This window comes from Alternaria ventricosa (assembly GCF_023758065.1).
Source record: "Alternaria ventricosa strain BMP 2768 chromosome Unknown scaffold_4, whole genome shotgun sequence".
Lineage (NCBI taxonomy): Eukaryota > Fungi > Ascomycota > Dothideomycetes > Pleosporales > Pleosporaceae > Alternaria > Alternaria ventricosa.
This window is the reverse complement of record NW_026055684.1, coordinates 1,216,907-1,240,237: the sequence shown is the minus strand read 5'-3', so window position 1 is coordinate 1,240,237 and position 23,331 is coordinate 1,216,907. Positions and strand designations below refer to the sequence as shown.

Below are 23,331 nucleotides of genomic sequence, written 5' to 3'. Positions count from 1 at the left end.
CCATACCGCTTTCGTCTGTTCCGCTACATGTTCCAGATCGTTATAGCATATAAAGCTCACTACGTCTGAGACTGTTCGGCCTAGTATCGTGGCACTTGAAGCGATCACGTCGTACACATCTCCTTGTACCGTTCCAGTCTTGACCATTGCGTCATCCATCGACCCATCATGTCTCCGCGCCTTCCGTCAACGCCTATCTCCATTGTGCCTTCCGCGTCCGAAGTCAAGGCCGGAGGGCTCAACCAACGCAACCTCGAAATCGCTATCAGAGCGCTCTCTCGCGATGGCCTCGTGGTGTTGGAAGACATGATTGACCATGCAGTCTTGGACCGGTTGAACAAGAAGATGGTCCAGGATGCACTCGAATTGCAGGCAAGAAAGGACAGTCCCTTCAACTACAACAAAGGAAACATTCAACAAGATCCGCCCATGACCCAGGAGTGGTTCAGTGACGAGATCTACGCCAGTAGGTGTCTATTGTAGCAAATCCTGCCACGCTCTAAACACATACTAACCTTGGATTAGATCCCATCGTGACGCAAGTCACTTCAACCACGCTTGGTCCTAAGCCTTCATTGCGCTTCATTTCTGGCAACACCGCACTACCACCAACTGCGTCATCGCCACCAGCCTCGCAGCCGATTCATAATGATGCAGACTTTGACCACCCCTCAATTCCCTTCGCCCTCGTGATAAATGTCCCTCTCGTGACTATGACGCCAGAGAACGGCTCCACGGAGGTCTGGCTCGGTACACACCAAGGTACCACTATTGCCGACCAAGAAGGCGAACACGGCGACCGTGCTAGCGGAAGGATCAAGCAGCATTTGCTCGATGCTCGCCGCGAGGTGCGGCCACCCACTCAGCCAGTCGTGAAGAAAGGTAGCATAATCGTTCGCGATCTGAGACTCTGGCATGGAGGGAAGCCCAACCTGAGCGAAGACCCGAGAGTTATGCTCGCGATGAGTAAGTTTCTTGCTGACGTGAGGTTCTTTGAACTGACTTCTTCTCACAGTACACTTCGCGCCATGGTATCGAAATTCGATGGAAGTCGAACTTGCGGAAGAGCTCGCTGAACGCTTATCGTCCGAAAAGACTGGTCTGCAGACCGCGGCCACGTACGTTTCGAGTGAGCAACTGCTCAAGAATTATTTGAATAGGCCATTTGGCAATGCGTACGATTTCGATCAGACAGAGAAGATTGACAATATCTTCTGAGGTAAACTCAGCACAGTTGCCGTCCATCGGCCTCTTTACCGCTAGTTTAGCAGCCAACATGTCGGTTCTCACGCCGTCATCACTCAATTTCACGCATCTCGTATTCCGCTCCGCCCACTTGGCACCGCCAATTTGCACTTGAAATGCACTGCAGCTTCGCAACGTCGATCATTTGATAGTTGGACGTGTGTCAGCATCACAGCCTAGCAGTCGTATGCGCGCACAACTGAAATCGACTCCTCATTGGTAGGGCGGCTTACGCAAAGTGCTCAGTAAGCTTCAATGGGCACGTCAGCTGGAGGAGAAGTCAAGGCTTGGCGGCCATCGAACGAACATCAAAATCAGCATCCAGTGGCCCCGCCGTGGACACCTTTCCTCTATCCTCTATTTTGATGTTGTTCTACCGGTGACACGTTACTTTGCCTTCATGTTCCAGACCAAACGAGCTGGTGTTATCCTTATCTTGCCGCGGAACCAATTTGCATGTATCCAGCCATGTACACAGTACCGGGCGATCAGACGTTAAACGTCAAAATTGCGCAGCCGATCGTCGAGGTGAATGCTGGCGATGCAGCCAGAGGCTTCAGAACAGCGTTGGCGGTGGAGGTGCCCTTGATGGTACTAGCTTTGAGCACCGTTATTCTGAGAGTCTACTCAAGGCTAGCGATCAAGAAGAAAATGGCACCGGATGATATCTTAATCATACTGGGCACGGTATGTGAAGCCTGCATCAAATCCGCTTCTACGAAAAGCTTGTAGTGCTCATGCTAATCGTAATCAGGCTGCAGCTCTTGCACGTACCGTCATATCTTGCATGAGTGCAGATGAGAACTGGGGTTACGATCGAAAGGGGTGAGTGCGCATGCTGCACAGATCTTTGCAGGCCGTACTGACCACTTTGTCAGTCCGGATCGAATGTCGGAAGTTCCCTTCTACCAAGTAAGACTTTCATTTTATCTGTGACACACCATACTCACATGTAACAGCACATCTTCGAACGCCGCGTGGCGTACATCTTCGCCGTTACATTTACGCGTTTTTCGGTCTTGGCCTACTACCTCCGAATCTTCCCACCGGGGATGGCATCGCTCCGAAAATGCTGCTACGTCCTTATTGTCCTGGCTCTTGCGCACTTCATCGAAGTCCTGACGGTTCTCATAGTCTTGTGCGAAGATATCAGCAAGCTGTGGACCAGGAACTGGCTTGAGTTCACTGGATCCCAGTGCTTCAGTTCTGCCCTATACAGTTACTCCGCAGCGATAGGAGACAGCATTGTGGATAGCATGATCTTCGCGCTCCCGATCCCATACGTATGGCAGCTTTCCAAACTCAGGATCCGGCAACGGCTTGGCCTTGTTCTCGTGTTCGGCTTGGGTTTCATTGTTTGCATCGTCGCCTTACTTCAAATTCCTTTCATCAAACGACGAGAAGGCGATATGAGATACTTTGGTAGCGCCGTCAATATCCTGATCGCGATCCAAATCTCGTTTGCCATTGTTGCAGCTTCGCTTCCAGACTTACGCGCATTAATTGCACGCAGTTTCGCAAGATTCTCACCTCTCCATCATCGAAGTCTCGCTACAGCCGGACGAGGATCAAGCGGCGACAACGAAGGGCGCTCAGCCAACCAACGGGATGTCGAGCAGGGCTTCCCATCCTCGGCCAAGATTGGAGAGCCACAGGTTGCATTAGACGGAAAAAGGGTTTTCAGGAAGCCAGACTGGCTGCGGAATAGCATTCCCGCAAGTTTGATGTCGACAATGATTACACACAACGAGGTCACTCGGTTGTCGAATGAGAATGACCGATGCCATGCCTAAAAATGAATTTGGATAGCGGAATCAGGATATTCTGTAGCCATCACCTATCCCCATTGTACACCCGTCAGATTTCGTGAAATCTGTCAACCGACCCAAAGAGTGGTGAGGCAGGTCTTAGGAGATCAGTCTAGTACCTGTTCAGCTAGCCTCGAGCTATGTCTATGATCTGCATGAACTGTTGTACCCACTGCTGCTTACATCCATGATACCCCGCCATCGCGCAGTCGCGAGCTGAAATTCAGCTTGGCAAGTTGCCTCACATGCGAGGGAAATGCCCAACCCAAGTTAGATCATCCGTATGGTGCTCACGCACCTGCCTTTTTTCCAAATCCTCGGGACCAATCAAGTACAGAGCATGGCAATTGGCTTCTCCGACGCAGAGCGAGGTGTGCTGTGGCCTACATGCCTTACGGATGCTGCACGTTATTTGACGTGCAGCGCAACTGCATGAAGCGAGGAAACATATAAAGAAGGGTGTGTGCCCGACCTAGGAAGGCACGACACCCAGTAGTTGGCCCCATCGGATACTGCAAAGCTCGGATCATGGTAGCAACGTACGACTTCATCATCGTAGGAGGTAAGTTTCATTTCACTTGCCACGTATCAATCAATGTTAACACACATTTTGCTAGGCGGAACTTCAGGTTGCCTTCTTGCCCATCGACTCTCCCACTCCGCACGTAAACCGTCTGTCCTCCTACTTGAAGCCGGAAGCAGCCCCTCTGGCGATTACCTCAATGCGCCCTACCATCGGTACTATGCGCAAGCGCTCCGACCTGATCTAGACCACGGCTATGTCTCCGAGCCGGAACGCGCCTTGAACGGTAGAACAATTCCGTACACGCGAGGAAAAGGGCTAGGTGGAAGTTCCATTTTGAATTTCGCCGTGTATCTATATGGAAGTAGAGAGGATTACAATCGCTGGAGCGACCTGGTTGACGACGAGAGTTGGAAGTGGGAGTCTGTTAAGAAATCCTTCCAAGCCATCGAGAACTATGACTTTTCCGGCTCAAATGATTACAAGCATATCGCTGACCCGAGTACCAACGCTCACGGGACGAAAGGCCAGTTGAAGGTCGGTCTTCCGCCTGTGCTCGAGAAGGGTGTGGTGCCGCAGATGGAGGCACTGGCTGCAGCTGGGGAAAAGGTCGTTCTCGACGCCAATTCAGGAGATCCGGTGGGCATTATGGTCTTTCCGCATAGCTATAGCAAAGAAGGGAGAAGTACTAGTGCGATTGCGCATCTGATGGGCCCACCGAGCAACCTTGAGATATGGACAGATGCGAAAGCGGAGAAGTTCGTATGGGAGGGGAAGAAGGTCACCGGAGTCGTTCTCGAAGATGGGCGGCAAGGTAGGTGCACTATCTGGATCGACGAGAGACGTAATGAGCACTGACAGGACCCCAGCGACGGCAAACAACGAAGTCATCATCTGCGGTGGCTCGATCGACTCACCTAAGCTCTTACTTCTCAACGGTATCGGACCGAAATCTGAACTCGAAGCTCTCGGCATCGATGTCAAAGTCGACTTACCTGGCGTAGGCAAGCACCTGAAAGACCACGTCCTCACCTTCATGACGGTAGAAGTTTCAGGCTCAATTAACGACAAATACGCCTTCGACAGTAACCCGGAACACATCGCCGCAGCTCAAGAGTCGTGGAAAAAAGACCAAACCGGCGCATTCGCTCTCCAACATTCGTCGCTCTGGGGCGGCTTCCTCAAACTGCCAGACTTGGAGTCGTATGAAGAGTACTCGGCGCTTCCGCGGGATCTCCAAGAATTCCTAACCAGAGACGAAGTCCCAGCATACGAGTTTATTAACAACTCGATACTGTGGCCGCCGGGTACACAATTGGACGCAGGAAATACATACATGACTTTCATCGCTTTTCTTATGAACCCGCAATCCAGCGGCTCCATCAAACTGCGGTCCAAAAATGCATCCGACAAGCCAATCATCACGTTGAACTACCTCACGCATCCCTACGACGTCCGCATCTTCCGCGAAGCTATCCGCAACACATGGACGAAATTGACAGGCAACCCTACTATCGCGCCGCATATCGTGCGCACGGTCCTAGGCCCTGACTCCATGGGAGATGCGGATGTGGATCGGTTTGCGAGCGAGAATGCGGGTACGGTGTGGCATGCTTGCGGGACGTGCAAGATGGGTAAGGAAAGTGATGAAGAGGCAGTTGTGGACAAAAACTTCAGAGTTCGAGGAGTGGATGGGCTGAGAGTTGTTGATATGAGTGTTGCGCCGGTTGTGACGAACAACCACTCACAGGCTACGGCGTATTTGATTGCGCAAAAGGCAGCGGAGAAGATGGTCCAAGAGTATGGGCTGGACAGGGAGGGCTGAGAAGATCTTCTGGTAGACGTGGCAGAACTGTCGGCAAAGAAAGTGCCAGTTGTCAATGTCTGTCAGAAGTGACCTTCCATCCTCGGTAGTGTTGAATGTCACAGCTTGTACCTGTTGTCGAGTTACGGTGTAGTGATTGGCATGTGCGGCGCGCAAGGCCCCGTTGACAGCGTAGCAGGCGGCCCACACATCACACGCGCCCTGCAGGTACCGGATGATATTTATAGCCGGCCGGAACTCTGGAATCTAGAATCCACTCCCAAAACGACAAAATGATAGTTCTCCGGATGTTGCGGAAAGACGATAGAAATACCAAGAAGCTATTCGCAACTAAGGCAAACCACTGCACGACGTCGCAGGCTGCATGCGCAGAACCAGCAAAGTGCGCGAGGCAGAATGATTGAGGAACTATCGCATCAGGCCAAGGACCTAGCTTGGGCCAACACGGGCATATCCTTCTGGGGGAAATTGCAATGACGAGTGGTGGTGGTGAACGTGCGCGGAGACGAGGAGGATGGCCAGGTGATGCCGCGACGGACGTTGCTGGGTGAACCGGAGGCGGAGCGAGCGCTGAACATCACTGTGTACAGTACGACACCCCGTAGAATCATCGTGAGACAGCACACATCCTCACGAATAGCGAAGTCATTGACATCACGAAAACGACACGACTTCAGTTCCCACTACCGCGTCTAGCCAAGTTTCAAAAATCCCGCAAGCGCATAACCCCGGTGTTGTTGAAGTTGGAGTTGGAAGGTCCCCAACCACCCCAGCCTCTCCCGCGGCTTCCAACCACACAATTATTCTAAGTGTACCCTTTTTACTTGCGCACCTCGTCCTGCACGATTACACACATCCTACCACCCTTCTCTCACTTCCATACTAGAGTTCAATCATCACTGACTTCTTTTCCGTGGTTCGCATCCTGTACCACGCCGGCGCCAGTCACCCACGCCAGCAGACACGAAAGACGCGCTAGCCAACGGATCGACCCCGCAGCAGCGATACCCACCCATTCACCGCTCCCACGCCGACTGGACGATATCTACGAATTGCAGCGCGCTTCTTCTGTCGTTTCCCCCCAATTCCTGCAAACGGTCCTGTCTATTCCGTTCGCAGTAAACTTCGCTGCTCTGCTGCGTTTGGAGAGGCTCAGTCGCTCGCTTTACCATGTGGCTTCTCAACGCTCCTCCCGCCGTGCTCGGCCTGATCGCCTTCGCCTACCTGCCCTCGGCTCTCGCAAAGCCCTACCCCGTCCACTTTGACGAGTTCGCCTCGCTGCACAACAGCTCCCAGCTGATCAAGAAGCAAGATTGCGCCAACCCCTGTGGTTTTGGCGGCTGGTTGTGCTGTCCTTCAGGCTCAACATGCTATACCGACAGTGCCAACCAGGCGCAATGCGACACCAGCGGCGGTGGTGCCAACACTGAAGCGGCAGGCGGCTACTATCAATACTATACTACTACCTACGTTGAGACGGTCGGCCTTGTTACCAAGACCGAGACGCGCAGCACCTACATACCGGCGACAGCGACAGCGACATGCAGCGACTCGCAAAACCCCTGCGGCGGAATCTGCTGCGACTCTGGCATGTACTGTCTGAAGGCCGGCCAGTGTGCGATGATCGCTGGCGGCAGTTCTGGAGGTATAACACCCGGTGCTCCTCTTCGTCCAACTAGCTCAGGCGTCGTAGTTGTTACCTACACCGGTACCCCGACCGCGACCCAGCCCTTCCAAACACCCATCCCCACCGGCGCAGCAGGCGGCGGCCTCGTCGCAACTGAAGAGAGCAATGGCGGACTCAGCGGCGGTGCCATTGCCGGTATCGTTATCGGTGTTATCCTCGGCATATTGCTGCTGCTCCTTCTCTGCCTCTTCTGCTGCGCTCGCGCCCTCTTCGACACCCTCCTCGCCATCTTCGGCTTCGGCAAGAAGCGCAAGCACACCCACGAGGAGACCTACATCGAAGAGCACCACCACAGCGGCGGCGCTGCTGGCGGACGCACCTGGTACGGAGGTGGCCGCCCTGCTCGTCCTTCGCGCGCCGGCTCTGAGAAGCACAGCACCGGAAAGAAGGGTCTGGGTCTCGCTGCCGGACTAGGTGGTCTCGCGCTTGCGTTGGGTCTCAAGAGGAGACACGACAACAAGGTCGACGATAAGAGCACCACTGTCAGTGGAACATCATACATGTACAGCGACTACACAAGTTCAAGTAAGTAACCCGCTCGCATTACACTTAGGAATATGGATACTAATCACCATACAGGCAGCGCAAGCTCATCAGATCGCCACACACGCCGAACACGCCACTCATCGAGACGATAGTTGGCTATCCACCGACCGATCTCCTTCCAAAACTGTACAAAGTCTTTTTTGCTTTCTCGTTCTTGTGTCTAGCCTCGTGCTGGTACCTTATGGCATGGGTGGTTTTATCCGTGGGTAAATGGGCTTCGACAGAGTCAGCCCTACTGGCGTTACTTGGGCGTTTGAAGCGAGCTCGCTCACGACTGCGAAGCGACGAATGTGTTATGTCCTTTTGGTTGTCGACTTTTACTTTTCCGACGTATGCGATTAATGAGGATATGCGTATGCGTGGATATGAGATATGGAATGGGGATGCTGGGGAAGATGTATATGAATGCAATGGATATGGACACGGAAATGGAATTGAGAGGAAATGTGAATATTACATTTGGCTTTCAACGTTACCATTGAAGCCTCCATGGCGAGTCTACCAGAACGCCTTGCTCGTGGGCGTGCTGTGCCCGAAATGTGATGTGAAGAACTGCGCCCTTTCTACATCGTCATCGTTGGACGGCCATGTGAAGGGCTGTAGCACGAACTTATCAGCAATGACCAAATTCCATTTCAGCAGCCTGCGAAGACCATAGTGAAATCCGTACATCCAGGGTTCCCATTGAGTAAACTTTTACGTCTGCACTCCACCGCTCGTCACAAGCTCGAAGCCCATGGCCTGATGGTGTAAAGTTTTCGCTTGCGTACCTTCAACTACGAATCTGACACTGACAGTTTGAGTATGAGGACTGTGACAGATGTAGATAATCAGACCAATATCTTCTGAGCCGCGTAGGGTCGTTAAGAATGAATCGGCACAGAAGCATACATGTATAATGTATCTGCACCAAACGATTGCTTCACGCTCAGGTACCAGCATGTAGGTTCGTTCCGACAGTACACTCCGGAGCCATGACTCTCCAATAGGGACCCTGGCGCCTTCCCTATCCTGACGGAACTTAGTCGTGTCGAACTCATATCCCCACCGTGCGAACAAGTGTTCGTCATCGACTTGAACCACGTGAAGCCCGTGCAGTGGATTAGTGGTATCCCATGGCGGTACTTCAAAGGCGTTATCCGTACGCTGGCGAGGTGTAGTGAGCGAGCTGCTGATGCTCTGTCGAGGTGTGGTAGGAGTGTGTTCGACTGCCAAATCGACGTCATGCATGATACCAGGAGAGCCGATTTCGGACATGGTCGCATAACTCACAGCAGAAGGTGTTGCTACACTTCGTCACTATTGAATAGCTGACACGGTCCCCAAAGGATGACTTACAAGCGACAGGGCTGGGAGCATGCATCATGCTCTCTCCGATGTCATGTCTCTTCATCCACCTTTCGATTTTGTGTGGTTCGACTTCTTGACCTCTGACGCGAAATTTGAGACCAGGTTTACTCGTCTCGAGGAGGTCTCGCTTTTGGCGATGTCTGACAATGGCCTTCATCTCGTCCGGTTTGACGTTCTTGTCGAGCTTCCATTGACTCAGACGGGATCTATATTGGCGTATCCTAGGGGGACAATTAGCTTAGATGCCGTTGAGTGATAGAGGTACAGGAAGTCCAACATACTCTGCGATGAAACCGCACTCTTGTTCGATCAAGATCCTGACTTCCGGGAGCGGTCTCTTTTCGACATGATGCAGCTGTATGATCCTGTCTTTGTATGGCTCCCAGTCAGTCTCGCGGAGAGTTCGCGCTTTCTTCTTTCGTGGACGTGCATCTGCGATAGGGTGAAGAGGAGGAGGAGGCTGAAGCGGTGGTAATGTGGCGTCCTCAGAGATCAGCGTCAATTGCCTGAGAGCCATAGTAGTGTAGATATTCGAAAGGCAAAGAAAAGGGATGCGTATGCTTGAGTAGAAAGTATAGACTACAAAGTCCTTCACTATTCCACGAATGTAGAGAGAAAAGAGGAAGCGTCGTCCCATAGACTCATGAGTAAATGGGGGTTCTGGCGATGTTCATATGTGAGCCAGGCCCTAACACCAGGCTGAGCTGCAGTTGAATGCTATTGGCTGCGACAAAAGTACAGTTCTTGCGAGCCACCGGGGTAGCCTGCATGCGCATGAAAAACGCCTCTCTGCATGACCGGTGGAACACTGAGCCAATCAAATGGATGTCAGCAAAAGTACAATTCTGTATCCTCGGCGCCTGAGCTATGGCACACACAAAAGTACAAAACAGCCAGATGTTCCGGAACTGACATACTGTTAGGCTCTTACCGCAGTGGATTCGCAGGATTTCCGAGAACTGAGCACTCAAAAGTACAATGTCAAATCATACATAAGACAGGATGTGAGCCTTCACATTCCCACAGCGTCAGATACTCGCAAGCTCCATTATTCTTGAGGAGGTTTTCTGGTAACCTTACACACTCATGTCTTTGAACAACCAGTCTGCGGACACCATCGCAGCCATCGTATTTGGCCTGCTCCAACTTGCCGTTGGCCTGGTGTCTCTTTGGCAGCAACGGCGTTTACGACAAGCATACCGTGAGTATTATGATAAGCTTGTTCGGAATTCCATAGACTAACGACGAAATAGAGCAAGGAAGCGATCGAAGAAGATATACCATCTGAAAATGCGACAGATGCCAGTGCGTAGGTATCGTTGCGCCTCCCATGGAGTAGTGTGGCGGAGCTGACCGACGCAAGGCTCGGAGACGTCAAATCAGAAGTGAACCTTTGGTAAACATCATGATTTGATGTTGGCGATGTGAGGTGCGTTTCACGGACAGTCGGAATCAACGTGGAGGTCATGCCTTGTGAAGTACGCAGTCGCGTGGAAATCTAAAGCAGGCACAGCGTTGGAGGGGTGAAATCTGCCTTCGGCAGGCCATGGAAATCAATCGCCCAAGAGTCTACATCAAATCAGGAGTCTGCAAACTTTCGTTTTCACACTAATGTAAACTGCAAGGTGATTGCTGTTATACTGGTATGGGGTGAAGGAGTGGAGTCGAGGCCCATGCAGAAGTGACGATTGCGCCAAGATTAAAGTGGGATGGCGCTAGGTGGAGCTCCAGCACCTTCGCTGTGACAAGTACTCACGTAATAACCTCCTCCCTGCTGCGCCTACAACCCTTGCCTTCCTTCCATTTACACCTCCATACTCAACCCACTCCAGCGACAAACCTGTTGATCTCGTTTGTCCTTCTTCTCATCCGTAAACAACAGCCTACACCTAGGTACCCCGCGACACTCGAGCCAGGCGCCCGCGACCGCCACATTTGACAGCGTCCAGCCTTCACAACCGTCGGCAAACTGGGGAAGCGGAAACACGTCGACGAGGACGCTCGTCCCAGCAAGAAAGAGAAAGCCATGGCGGTAAGTGCGCCCCATTGATTACCAAATTGCGCTTTGTTCGGTTGCGCGTCCGCATTTGCAACCATGTACTCGGCGTCTCCAGCGTCTCCGCCACTCTACACCTTTCACCAACTTTACACTTTTGCGTCCCAATCTAACGTATCCAAGGAAAACATGCAGGTTGATAGCCCTGCTACCGCCGTCGAACAGCTCAAGGAAGCATCCGGTAACAACGGCGACATCGATGAGTCCCTCTACAGCAGGCAGCTGTATGTCCTAGGCCATGAGGCTATGAAGCGCATGGGCTCTTCCAACGTCCTCGTTGCTGGTCTGCGAGGTCTCGGTGTCGAGATTGCGAAGAACATCGCCCTAGCCGGTGTCAAGTCGCTGACACTCTACGATCCCAAGCCCGCCGCTCTCGCCGACCTCTCGTCGCAGTTCTTCCTCACTCCCGCCGATGTGGGGAAGCCACGTGCCTCCGTCACCGTACCGCGCGTCTCCGAACTCAACCCATACACACCTGTGCAGGAATTCAGCGGAGGAGATCTGACATCGGACTTGTCGCAGTTGAAGCAGTTCCAGGTCATTGTCCTTACCGACACTCGGCTCGAAGATCAAATCAAGATCGCAGACTACTGCCACGACAACGGCATTTACGTAGTTATTACCGACACATACGGACTGTTCGGTACTATCTTCACCGATTTCGGAAAGAACTTCACCATCGGTGATCCGACTGGCGAGAATGTCAACAACGGCATCATTGCCGGCATTGATGAGGAGGGTATTGTGTCGGCATTAGACGAGACAAGACACGGCCTGGAGGATGGCGACTGGGTCACATTCTCAGAAGTTGAGGGCATGGAGGGCCTCAACGGCTGTGCGCCTCGCAAGATCGAGGTCAAGGGGCCTTACACCTTCTCCATTGGCGATGTATCTGGCCTCGGAGAGTACAAGAAGGGAGGACAATTCATCCAGGTCAAGATGCCCAAGATCATCGACTTCGAGCCCTTCAGCAAGCAGCTCAAGAAGCCCGAGCTTCTCATCTCCGACTTCGCAAAGTTCGACCGACCGCAACAGCTCCACGTTGGTATCCAGGCCATCCACAAGTTTGCGAACCTCCACAAGGGCGAGTTCCCTCGTCCTCACCACGAAGCCGATGCGGATGAGCTCTTCAAGATTGCACAAGAAATCGCAAATGAGGGCGAGGAGAAGGTCGAGCTGGATGAGAAGCTCATCAAGGAGCTCAGTTACCAGGCTCGTGGTGACCTAAGTCCCGTCGCTGCCTTCTTTGGTGGCATGGCTGCTCAGGAAGTCTTGAAGTCAGTGTCTGGAAAGTTCCATCCCATCGTTCAGTTCCTCTACTTCGATTCGCTAGAGTCGATCCCTACCTCCACGACCCGTTCGGAAGAGCAGTGTGCTCCGATTGGCTCGCGCTACGACGGTCAAATCGCTGTATTGGGACAGGAATACCAGAAGAAGCTCAGCAACGTCAAGCAGTTCCTCGTTGGTGCGGGTGCCATCGGTTGCGAGATGTTGAAGAACTGGGCGATGATGGGTCTTGGCACTGGCCCTGATGGAAAGATCACTGTCACTGACAACGACCAAATCGAGAAGAGCAATTTGAACCGACAATTCTTGTTCCGACCAGCAGATGTTGGTAAGCTAAAGAGCGATGCTGCCGCCAAGGCAGTTCAGGTTATGAACCCTGACCTCAGTGGAAAGATCGTGACACTGCAAGACAAGGTCGGCCCGGAGACAGAGCACATCTTCAACGAAGAGTTCTGGAATTCTCTGGACGGTGTGACGAATGCACTGGACAATGTAGAGGCGCGTACATACGTCGACCGACGATGTGTGTTCTTCCGCAAGCCTTTGCTCGACAGCGGTACTCTCGGTACCAAGGGCAACACCCAGGTTGTCCTGCCGTTCATTACAGAGTCTTACTCTTCATCTCAAGATCCACCCGAGAAGTCGTTCCCTATGTGCACACTAAGGAGTTTCCCCAACCGAATCGAGCACACGATTGCCTGGGCGCGGGAGTCGTTCGATTCGCTGTTCGTCAAGGGTCCGGAGATTGTCAACCTCTACCTGACACAACCAGACTATCTTGGCGCATCGCTGAAGCAGTCTGGTAACGAGAAGCAGACTTTGGAGACCCTGCGGGAATTCTTGGTTACAGAGAAGCCGTTGTCGTTTGACGACTGCATCATCTGGGCCCGTCATCAGTTCGAGAAGAACTACAACCACGCAATTGCGCAGTTGCTCTACAACTTCCCCAAGGACTCCAAGACAGGCTCCGGTCAGCCATTCTGGTCGGGACCCAAGCGCGCGCCGGACCCATCGAAGTTTGACTCTTCAAACCCAACACACTTCACCTACGTGGAAGCTGCTGCCACCCTACACGCATTCAACTACGGCATCAAGCCAAATGCGTCCAAGGAGCACTACATCGAAGTTCTCAACGATATGATCGTTCCCGACTTCCAGCCCGACCCCACAGTGAAGATTCAGGCCGACGAGAAGGAGCCAGATCCAAATGCCAACCAGGCTGGTGGCGACGACAACGAGTCGCTCGACAGCATTATCAGCCAATTGCCGGCACCGAAGTCGCTTGCCGGGTTCAAGCTTGAGCCTGTCGAGTTTGAGAAGGATGATGACTCCAACCACCACATTGACTTCATCACTGCTGCCAGCAACCTCCGTGCCGAGAACTACAAGATCGAGCAGGCCGACCGACACAAGACCAAGTTCATTGCTGGTAAGATTATTCCGGCCATCGCCACCACGACGGCTTTGGTCACCGGTCTCGTCAACCTTGAGCTGTACAAGGTCATCGACGGCAAGACGGACATTGAGCAATACAAGAACGGCTTCATCAACTTGGCGTTGCCATTCTTCGGTTTCAGTGAGCCCATTGCTAGCCCGAAGGGTACATATCAAGGGCACGATGGCGAAGTTACGATCGATAAGCTATGGGACCGTTTCGAAGTGGATGATATCCCCCTGAAGGACTTCGTCGCGCATTTCGAGAAGAAGGGTCTGTCAATTCAGATGATCAGCTCTGGTGTCAGTTTGCTTTACGCATCGTTCTATCCTCCATCCAAGTTGAAGGATAGGATGCCACTTACGTAAGTTTCGTTGCCTCCTCTTCCTAGACATGACTAACAAAAGACAGTATGAGCAAGCTTGTGGAGCACGTGAGCAGGAAGCCGGTACCGGAGCACCAGAAGAATGTTATCTTCGAGATAACAGCTGAAGACCAGAAGGAAGAGGACGTCGAGATCCCATACGTCATGGTGAAGTTGAAGTAGTCATCCACCACTTCGGATGAAGATAGCGACAGACTGGATAGTAGGTCTTTTCCCGACAAATAGGGATGATCATCATGAATTAGACGTCATAGCTTGCATGAATAGACACTTCACAACATCCACTGCTTCCTACAATACATAAAAAGTGCAAGATACGAAGATTTATAAATATGGTTGGAGAATACATCCACCTGTGTTTGGGTTGTCTAACAGGCAGAATCTCTGTGACGACCTCCGCGGTGCTATATGTTCCTTCTTCCTGAACCATGTGAGGTTGATCCCAGTGGCAACGCAGCACGAAATCTGTCGTAAGAAGTAAACCACCTAGAAGTCTACATGGCCCTAGGCAAGGTTGAATTTCGATTCCTATGGTAATGTGGTCTGCAGCGCATCTGCTAAGATTTACCCTTGCTCGTTGGCCTCGGAAAAGATCAAACAGGTCTGCAGCCTACATTGACATGAAAACATGCACAGGAGGTAAACTAACGTCGATGTTGGCTCTAAACCTGCCTAATGTATTGCTTGTATGGCCTGTGTAAGGCGACCCTGGTAGTCGGATGCCGACGTCGGGAGATCGTGGGGCAAAATGCCAAGCATTACTGGTACAGCCCTGTCACGCATGTTGATTATCAAGCCTCTAGGACTTTCCTCCAGCACGCGACCATGTAGCACCCACGTCCACACCTACAGTCAAAATCACATACACCATGGCGCCATCACTAGAAGAGCCTGTACAGGTCGATTTCGAAGCACCTCTCAAGGCTGCGCCAAAGCTTGTTGCGCCCGAGCCAGGTACGTTTGCCCCGCCACCCCTCCGGAATCATACTGCGACTCTGTGAGAACAGACCGACTAACACCATCGCAACAGAACACTGCCCTGGTCCCGAATCCCTCACAGCCGGTCAAGCAGATTCCTGCGCAGGATGTCCCAACCAGTCAATATGCGCCTCCGCGCCCAAGGGCCCCGATCCCGACATACCCATCATAACCGCGCGCCTCTCCTCCGTAAAGCACAAGATACTCGTACTCTCCGGTAAGGGCGGCGTCGGAAAGTCAACCTTCAGCACAATGCTTTCACATGGCTTCGCATCAAATCCGTCATCAACCGTCGGACTCATGGATACAGACATCTGCGGGCCCAGCATACCGAAGATGATGGGCGTGGAAGAAGAGACAATACATGTTAGCGGAGAAGGGTGGGAACCAGTGTGGGTTAGCGAGAACCTAGGAGTCATGAGCGTACAGTTCATGTTGCCAAACCGCGACGACGCAGTAATCTGGCGTGGCGCAAAGAAGAACGGGTTGATCAAGAAATTCCTCATGGACGTCACATGGGGCGAATTGGACTTCCTCGTTGTCGACACACCACCGGGTACCTCCGACGAGCATCTCTCTGTCAACTCCTTCCTCAAAGCCAGCGGCGTCGACGGCGCAGTCCTCGTTTCCACACCCCAAGAAGTCTCGCTTCTCGATGTTCGGAAGGAGATCGACTTTTGCAGGAAAGCAGGCATACCTATACTGGGCATCGTGGAGAACATGAGCGGTTTCGTATGCCCGGGTTGCAAGCACGAGTCTCAAATCTTCAGAGCGAGTACAGGCGGTGCAGCGAGGTTAGCGAAGGATCAAAATATACCCTTCTTGGGTAGGGTGCCGCTGGACCCAAGGATAGGCATGGCTTGCGACTTTGGAGAGAGCTTCCTGACGGCCTACCCGGATAGTCCGGCATGCGCTGCTATCAAGGAGGTTGTCAGGAGAGTTGGGGAGGAGATTGGATTGAGCAGAGAAGAAGTATTGCCTGTTGATGAGGAAGAAGCGTGACCTGAAAGAGCGCAGTCGGTATACAGCAATATAACCTTGGACGAAACGAATCCAGATGGCACAAACAATTTTGGGCATCATCATATTTTTGCAGGAACACATTCCTACTGGACACATCGTACGGCATTTGCAATTCGGCCCGCATCAATAATGTGAGAACTTACGAAGGTGGTTGACGCAAGCAGCGCAGATCACTAAGTTCGTCTTGACACACTGGAACATGAAGATCAGGGAGAGCGAGAGCGATGAACATAACGATAACAAGCATCTGCTCAGGCAGTGCCTTCCAATGATTACCCGCGCACCCGCCTACACATACAACACACTGAACGCACTGCTGAATAGAACTGATTGGTCGGTTTCATAATGACTGCAAGCCTATGTTACCACGCATGCAAAGCCACTTCGCTTCTCTTGGAGTCGTCATTCACTGCCACAATGGCGCCGCCCCGTTGGATCTTCGTGTGGCAGATTATCGAGTGGAAATTATGAGTGGACTGGCAGCCACACCACAGCCATTGATCAGCGTCATCGTATCACGCTACACGATGCTTGGCACGCGTAGCAGGTGCTTGGCGCATGTTTCGAAAGCTTGGTTGGGTGGCCTGTGGCTTGGACAAAGATAATGAGCTCATAGATGTTGCGCGAGTCGATGCAAGATTTGCGGATGAGTGCTGAGAAAGAGAAGAAAAATGGCTGGCCTGGTCAGGAGACGGCGTGTAAGACCATGCGGAAGATCGAGATAGGTCCCGTGTCTGCGCGGTCCACAGTGCAGCGCGGAAGGCTCGAGGATGTCATGGCCCACACGGCTAGCGGCAACCATCCCTGCCGCCTCGGTGCCATCAATCACAGGCACAACAACTTTCCTGACTTTGAGGCTAGAGGCGCTTTCACTTTGGCCCCAGCCTTTCTAAATTCCTACTCTCCCCCGCCTCTATCGTTTACGTAGTACACGCGCTCCACAAGGGCGTGCAATTGTTTTCGTCGCGACAGGAACGCGAAATTACTAGCAGCGCGCATCGCATCTGCGCCTGAAGCCAACTCTTGGACCCTGAGCGCATTGCCATTGTATGTCCTTGCTCTGGCTGAATTGAGTCAATAGACTGACTGGAGTGTAGAACCATAGACATCTTAGACGCGTCTGCGCATATCCTCCCCCAACTCTCTCGCTATCGAACATTGCTCGCGACCGACGACCACCATGGCGGCTGAATACCAACAACATGAGGACCCCAGTGGCGTGACAGGCATTGGCGCCGGTCCTCAAGTCATCAGCACCTCGGGTGCAGTGGATGTCATCATGGGACCGCTCCTCAACTACCGACGTACAAGCAACCAGCAAGGCGGCCAGCCTGTCTGGCACGGCAGTGTCCTCATCGTCGCTACGCCTGGACAACAGAACCCGAACGAGGCACAGCCAAACCCCCAGCTCACACTCTTCCCAGCTGGCGCAGTCGACAAGAATATGGGTGACGTGAGGTTCAGTGTGGAAGCGCGCGACTTCCATGGAGAGAAGCTATACGAGGATAGCAAGAGGGCCTTCTGGCGCTTCAGGATCGATGCTCCTATGCAGCCATTCGAATCAAGATGGCGTTACGAGATCCAGAACCTCAGATACACCGACACTATGAAGGAGGAGAAGCCCCAGAACTTCGTCGTGCCCTCAATCACCCAGTCCATGCGCATCATGTTCCACTCTTGCAACGGCTTCAGTGTTGGCACCGACATGGACGTCTGGTCCGGACCTGTTCTGTGGAACGATGTCCTTCGCATGCACGAACAGCGACCTTTCCACGTCATGATTGGAGGAGGCGACCAGATCTACAACGACGGAGTGCGAGTCGACGGACCGCTCAAGCCCTGGACCGACATACATAGCCCTCATAAGCGACGGGAGTTCCCCTTCGGCCAGCAGATGCGCGCCGACTGCGACGAGTACTACTACAATAACTACGTCAAGTGGTATGGCCACAAGCCCTTCTCCACTGCCAACAGCCAGATCCCTCAGGTCAACATCTGGGACGACCACGACATCATCGATGGCTTCGGCTCCTACACCGACCACTTCATGAACTGCGCTGTCTTCAGAGGCATTGGTGGTGTTGCGCACAAGTACTACCTCCTCTTCCAGCACCACCTTGCTCCTCCAAAGAGTACCTTTACAACCGACGCGCCTCAGACGACCAATGTAACAGGCCAGGGAGAAGGCACAACTCCCGCCGATCCGGTGCAGGTGGACAGCACCTTCGTCATGACCAACGATGAGGGCGACCCATCGTACCTCATCGGCTCGAAGCCTGGCCCATATGTCGAGGAACGCAGTCGCAGCATTTACTGCCAGCTCGGTGCACGCATTGCCTTTGCTGGTATTGATGCGCGAACAGAGCGTACGAGGCATCAGGTCAACTACCCCGAGACCTACAAGATGCTCTTCGACCGTCTGGACGCCGAATTTACCGCAAACCCAGAACTCAAGCACATGATCTTGCTGCTCGGTGTACCCATCGCCTACCCTCGCTTGATCTGGCTTGAGAACATTCTGCAGTCGCCGTTGATCGCACCCATCAAGTTCCTGAACAAGCGCTTTGGCTTCGCTGGAGGCTTCTTCAACCAGTTCGATGGCAAGGTCGATTTGCTCGATGACTTGGACGATCACTACACCGCGCGTCAGCACAAGGAGGAGCGTCGCAACCTCATCCACAGCCTGCAGGCATTCTCCAAGAAGTTCTCTGCTCGTGTCACCATTCTCGGTGGAGATGTACATCTGGGAGCCATTGGTCGTTTCTACACCAACCCCAAGACACACCAGATCCCCGCAGAAGCTGACCACCGCTACATGCCCAACATCATTAGCTCCGCCATCACCAACAAGCCCCCACCACAAGCTGTCGCGAACCTGCTTGCCCGCCGAAACAAGATCCATCACCTCGACAAGGAGACCGACGAGACGCTTCTCGAGATCTTCGACCGCGACCCAGCTCTCCCCGGAGGCGTCAACGCGACAAACGGAAGCTCCACCGCCCAGATCGAGGGCGACGGCAAAGACGGAAAGATCGAACCCAAGACCTCCGCCGCAAACCACGCAACGATGCCCTCGCGCAACTACGCCATCATCTGCGAATCCGCGATCCCCACCCCTTCCACCCTCGGTGTACCTCCGGGCTCAGCGCCCTCCATCAACACGAACAACACCGCCGCGTCCAAGATCTCCGCTGCTCCCGGCAAGAAAGACAACATGCGTCTGGGTTTCCATCTCGGCGAAGAGAAGGCAGGAACTCAGCACCCGGCTGCTGGCGGTATCAACCCCTCAGGTCTTTGCGGACCGTATGGACTGGATGTTACACTTAGGGTGGAGATCAGCAACCAAGATCGCGAGGGCAGGACTGATGGCTACGGCTTCAGCATTCCCGCCCTGGATTGCTCGGCTTATGCTGATCGTGGCGAGAAGTGGTAGACTGTACCATGAGGCGAACGCTTGGGACGTGGGATAGAGGTCTCAAGCGGTAGATGAAGTGTGGTAGTCATGGTGGAAGATACTGGATGATCTCATTGTGCTTTCTTGTTTTGGTCTATACCCTCGAGAGTTGCTTGGCATAGAGCACTGATGTGTAGTAGTTAATTAGTCGCTAGTCTGTAATGTTATCCCATTATTGGGTTGGTTTACCAAAAGTTATCCTGTCTGTCTTACCGTGGCGAGGCCATTAATTTCTGCATGTGCAGCCCCACATATTCTCGTTGAGGACACAACAGGCCACATTGTATAACCACACCTGTTGCCAGGATGCCGCGGAGGGTCCCATCGGAAGGACTAACCCGGCACGCGTTTACCCGTCCGCCCGTTGAATGTTCTAGGCGAAGATATATCCCTGTCATCATCCTTCATCCGACTGGTGCAGACCCTTGAAGATGTTCAATGCTGCTGTACCTATATTGAAAGGATTCTGTGTCCAAGACATCAGTAAACAGTCGTTCGACAGAAGCGGATTGCTGCCCGCTGCATTCACGTCCAGGTTGAGATCCTACGCACGATGGGAAAGTATATATCCGCCATGAGCTGTCAGATATTTTTGTCGCTCGTCCCTCCTTGATCTTCCCATCAGCCAAGATGCTGGCCAAGACTTTCACTCTTTCTTTAGCCTGTGCTGCTTTTGTGTCAGCACAGAGTGCATCAATCGCTGTACCTCCTGCTGCCGAAACACTTGCTGCGATTGTCACGCCTGCAAAACTCCCTCTTTTCGAAAGCGAGACGATTCAACTGACAGACAATGTCGTTGCTGCACTTCGACAGAATCCCGAACTCGCGGACTATGCTTCGCTTGTCGAATTTGGTGACGGCGCAAACTCTACGCTTTCGGTGCGTGCGCGTCGTGCTCGCAGAGCGCTTCGTTGCAAGACGATGCCTGGCGACGACTTGTATCCGAGCCAGGCAGCATGGGCCGATTTTGACCAATTACTTGGCAGTGCTTTGGAAAAGATTATTCCCATTGCTTCGCCTTGTTATAAGAATTCTGAGTACAACAATTACGATGCTGCCAAGTGCGCGAACCTGGTCAAGAACTTTGACGCAGAGGAAATATAGTATGTTGAATTGCCGGCGCACCTGTGCGATAGCTGACGAATGTAGCTACAATGATAACGGCGCCTTGATGAACCCTCTCTACCATGGAATGACCTGCCGACTCCCTGCATCAGGCGACTTCGCGAATGGGACGTGCACTCAAGGTGGCTACTCGGAGTATGCTGTAAAGGTCAGCAATGTTGCACAAATCCAGTTGGCTGTGAACCTCGCACGCAATCTTAACCTCCGACTAGTCATCCGTAACACGGGCCATGACTATAATGGTCGCTCGGTTGGAAAAGGTGCGCTTAGTATCTGGACCCATGGCTTGAAAGAGATCAAGTATGTCGAAGACTACGAGAGCTCCACGTACAAAGGCCCTGTCTTCAAGGTTGGAGCTGCCGTTCAGGGTTTTGAGTTGTACGAGGCTGCCGACAAGTATGGTATCTCTGCCATTGCTGGTATCTGCCCAACGGTCGGCGTGTTTGGCGGGTACTCCACAGGCGGTGGTCATTCACCTCTCATGCAACTGTTCGGTGTGGGATCAGACCAGGTCGTCGCTCTCGAGGTCGTGCTTGCCAGTGGTCGTTTCGTTACGGTCACCCCAGAGGTCAATGGTGATCTGTACTGGGCTATGCTTGGCGGCGGTGGCGGTACTTTTGGGGTCATTACTTCGGCTGTTGTCAAAGTCCATCGTAAAGTTCCGGTAACCACCTCTTCCTGGTCCATCATGACATCCGAGAGCGTTACCGCCGAGAAATTCAGGGAAGCCTTCAGATTTTTCTTCGACAACATTCCCGTATACAACAGGGCTCAAACGTACTCCTGGTTTAATGTTATGAAGCTCGCGCCGGGGGCCTACAGGTGGTCTATGGGTCCTTTCTTCGCTACCGACAAGACGATCGAGGAGTACGAGACTCTGATCAAACCTTTTTACGAGAAGTGCGCTGCCCTCGGTATTGAGCTGAACGCCAATACGACCTACTACGACAGCTTCTATCCGGCGTATCAGGCCACGTTCGGCGGGCTCAATTATCACATTGGTGACGCCAATGGAATTTCGGCTAATCGCTTGGTCACATCCGACAACTGGAAGACGTCCGGGATCCGTGACAAGACCTTCGCCGCCATCCAGAACGTTGTCGAAAATGACGCGATGGTCGCCATGTACCACCAGCGCCCCGCCGATCAAGAAAACAGGGATATCAACTCCGTCAATCCCGCATTCCGGAATGAAGAGATCCAGATGGTCATCATCAATTCGGTCGCTGAAGAAACCGCTGCTGGATGGCAGGCTACTGTCGAAAAGATCACCACTCAGGTCATGGCTCCTCTTCGTGAGATAACGCCCACTGGCGGCGCGTACGGAAATGAGGCCGACATCGCCGAGCCTAACTGGCAGCAATCTTTCTGGGGCTCAAATTACCCTAGGCTTCAGCAGATCAAGAAGAAGCATGACCCTGATATGCTCTTCTACGTGCACCACGGGGTTGGTACTGAGGGCTGGGCCATCGATGATAATGGTATCATCGGCGCCGGTGTCCAATCGACGGACGGTCCATTGTGTCGCGTATAGTCGGGCTGTAGCTCTGCTCGTCGATCCTGTAGATAGTGCAATGCGAATGCGATAGCATCAATGGGAGTGTCCTTGATGCGACGTTCCAGGCGCTGACTGTGTACGCGTCACCTGTGCCGCATGGCGCCTACGACGCCGCTCCTCGACTCATCTGATAGTGAGCTTCCCGTGTGCCAAGGACTTGATGCGACGAAAGAAAAACGTTGTTTCGAGTTCTCGGCAGTTGTCAGCTGCTTGGGCAGCCGCGGATGAATTTGACAACCGGACTTTGTGGTCAAGAGGGTCCATCATGGCTCTGAGGAGAAGCCGTCGACAAGATTCTATAATTCTCCGTGCTTCACAATGCGACGTGACGAGATCGCGGAAAACGCACCGCGGATTCCGCTCTTTTAGGTGTCCGAAGGATTTACCGGTGGGAACTTCTGGGGGGCTGTGCGACACTTATGCTGCAAACGCGGAGGGCGGCCGCGTGCCCGTCCTTTAGCCCTGTCACCTGGTAGACGCTCTTCTAGAAGGTCGAGAGCGGAGGGAAAGTCGATGCGACATGCATAACCATGTCTCGTCGCACGTCCGCACCTATGAGGAGTCGAGACGTGCAGGGAGCCTTGCGGGCGTGTTGCAAGTCATGGTGAGGGCCAGAGTGTCAGGAAAGTGTGTCGGCAGAACATCAGGGCAGGTCTACCCGATTACTCAACCGCGTTCAGTCTGTCACCGCGACAGGCAACGGGACGTAAAACAAACTGAGATCTCGTCCTCCGCCATGGCTTCCTTTCCCACGCCTCCGTCTTGCGATCGTCAGCTGCTTATTGTCCCCATCTGCACCCAAATCTTCGGAAGCCTCAGTATCCGACGCGGAATCCTCAACATTCCCCTCCAGCATGTGCCCCTTCAGTAAGCTTGGCACCTATATCGCTCCGTGATATCGCTAATGACAAAAGCTTCATTGCCTGCTGGCGAAGGTCCAGCTCGCTTCTCTCCAAGTGCTGTCAAAGACTGGCAGCCTAGGCGAAAGTCCGTCTCCAACGCCTGCGAGCGATGCCGACGCAGGAAGATTCGATGCGACGGCGAGA

General features: G+C 53.1%; 7 protein-coding genes across 7 annotated transcripts; all 7 read left to right on the top strand.

Annotated features, from left to right (window-relative positions):
* Window positions 1–168: 168 nt before the first annotated feature.
* J4E93_003098 (uncharacterized protein) lies at window positions 169–1,218 on the top strand (the record flags this gene model as incomplete). The annotated part of the gene is made up of 3 exons (XM_049341038.1): window positions 169–466; window positions 526–966; window positions 1,016–1,218. The coding sequence occupies 3 exons, from the start codon at window positions 169–171 to the stop codon at window positions 1,216–1,218; spliced, it is 942 nt and encodes a 313-aa protein (XP_049201920.1).
* A 2,363-nt stretch (window positions 1,219–3,581) lies between these two features.
* J4E93_003097 (uncharacterized protein) lies at window positions 3,582–5,401 on the top strand (the record flags this gene model as incomplete). The annotated part of the gene is made up of 3 exons (XM_049341037.1): window positions 3,582–3,615; window positions 3,671–4,390; window positions 4,446–5,401. 3 exons carry the CDS (start codon window positions 3,582–3,584, stop codon window positions 5,399–5,401), a joined length of 1,710 nt encoding a protein of 569 aa, XP_049201919.1.
* A 1,170-nt stretch (window positions 5,402–6,571) lies between these two features.
* On the top strand, window positions 6,572–7,726 carry J4E93_003096 (uncharacterized protein; the record flags this gene model as incomplete). Its single annotated transcript, XM_049341036.1, has 2 exons — window positions 6,572–7,613; window positions 7,668–7,726. 2 exons carry the CDS (start codon window positions 6,572–6,574, stop codon window positions 7,724–7,726), a joined length of 1,101 nt encoding a protein of 366 aa, XP_049201918.1.
* Window positions 7,727–11,010: 3,284 nt separating this feature from the next.
* On the top strand, window positions 11,011–14,309 carry J4E93_003095 (uncharacterized protein; the record flags this gene model as incomplete). The annotated part of the gene is made up of 3 exons (XM_049341035.1): window positions 11,011–11,016; window positions 11,164–14,126; window positions 14,174–14,309. The coding sequence occupies 3 exons, from the start codon at window positions 11,011–11,013 to the stop codon at window positions 14,307–14,309; spliced, it is 3,105 nt and encodes a 1,034-aa protein (XP_049201917.1).
* A 707-nt stretch (window positions 14,310–15,016) lies between these two features.
* On the top strand, window positions 15,017–16,127 carry NBP35 (cytosolic Fe-S cluster assembly factor nbp35; the record flags this gene model as incomplete). The annotated part of the gene is made up of 2 exons (XM_049341034.1): window positions 15,017–15,101; window positions 15,178–16,127. The coding sequence occupies 2 exons, from the start codon at window positions 15,017–15,019 to the stop codon at window positions 16,125–16,127; spliced, it is 1,035 nt and encodes a 344-aa protein (XP_049201916.1).
* A 1,201-nt stretch (window positions 16,128–17,328) lies between these two features.
* On the top strand, window positions 17,329–19,581 carry J4E93_003093 (uncharacterized protein; the record flags this gene model as incomplete). The annotated part of the gene is made up of 1 exon (XM_049341033.1): window positions 17,329–19,581. One exon carries the CDS (start codon window positions 17,329–17,331, stop codon window positions 19,579–19,581), a length of 2,253 nt encoding a protein of 750 aa, XP_049201915.1.
* A 651-nt stretch (window positions 19,582–20,232) lies between these two features.
* On the top strand, window positions 20,233–22,261 carry J4E93_003092 (uncharacterized protein; the record flags this gene model as incomplete). The annotated part of the gene is made up of 2 exons (XM_049341032.1): window positions 20,233–20,705; window positions 20,752–22,261. The coding sequence occupies 2 exons, from the start codon at window positions 20,233–20,235 to the stop codon at window positions 22,259–22,261; spliced, it is 1,983 nt and encodes a 660-aa protein (XP_049201914.1).
* Window positions 22,262–23,331: the final 1,070 nt, after the last annotated feature.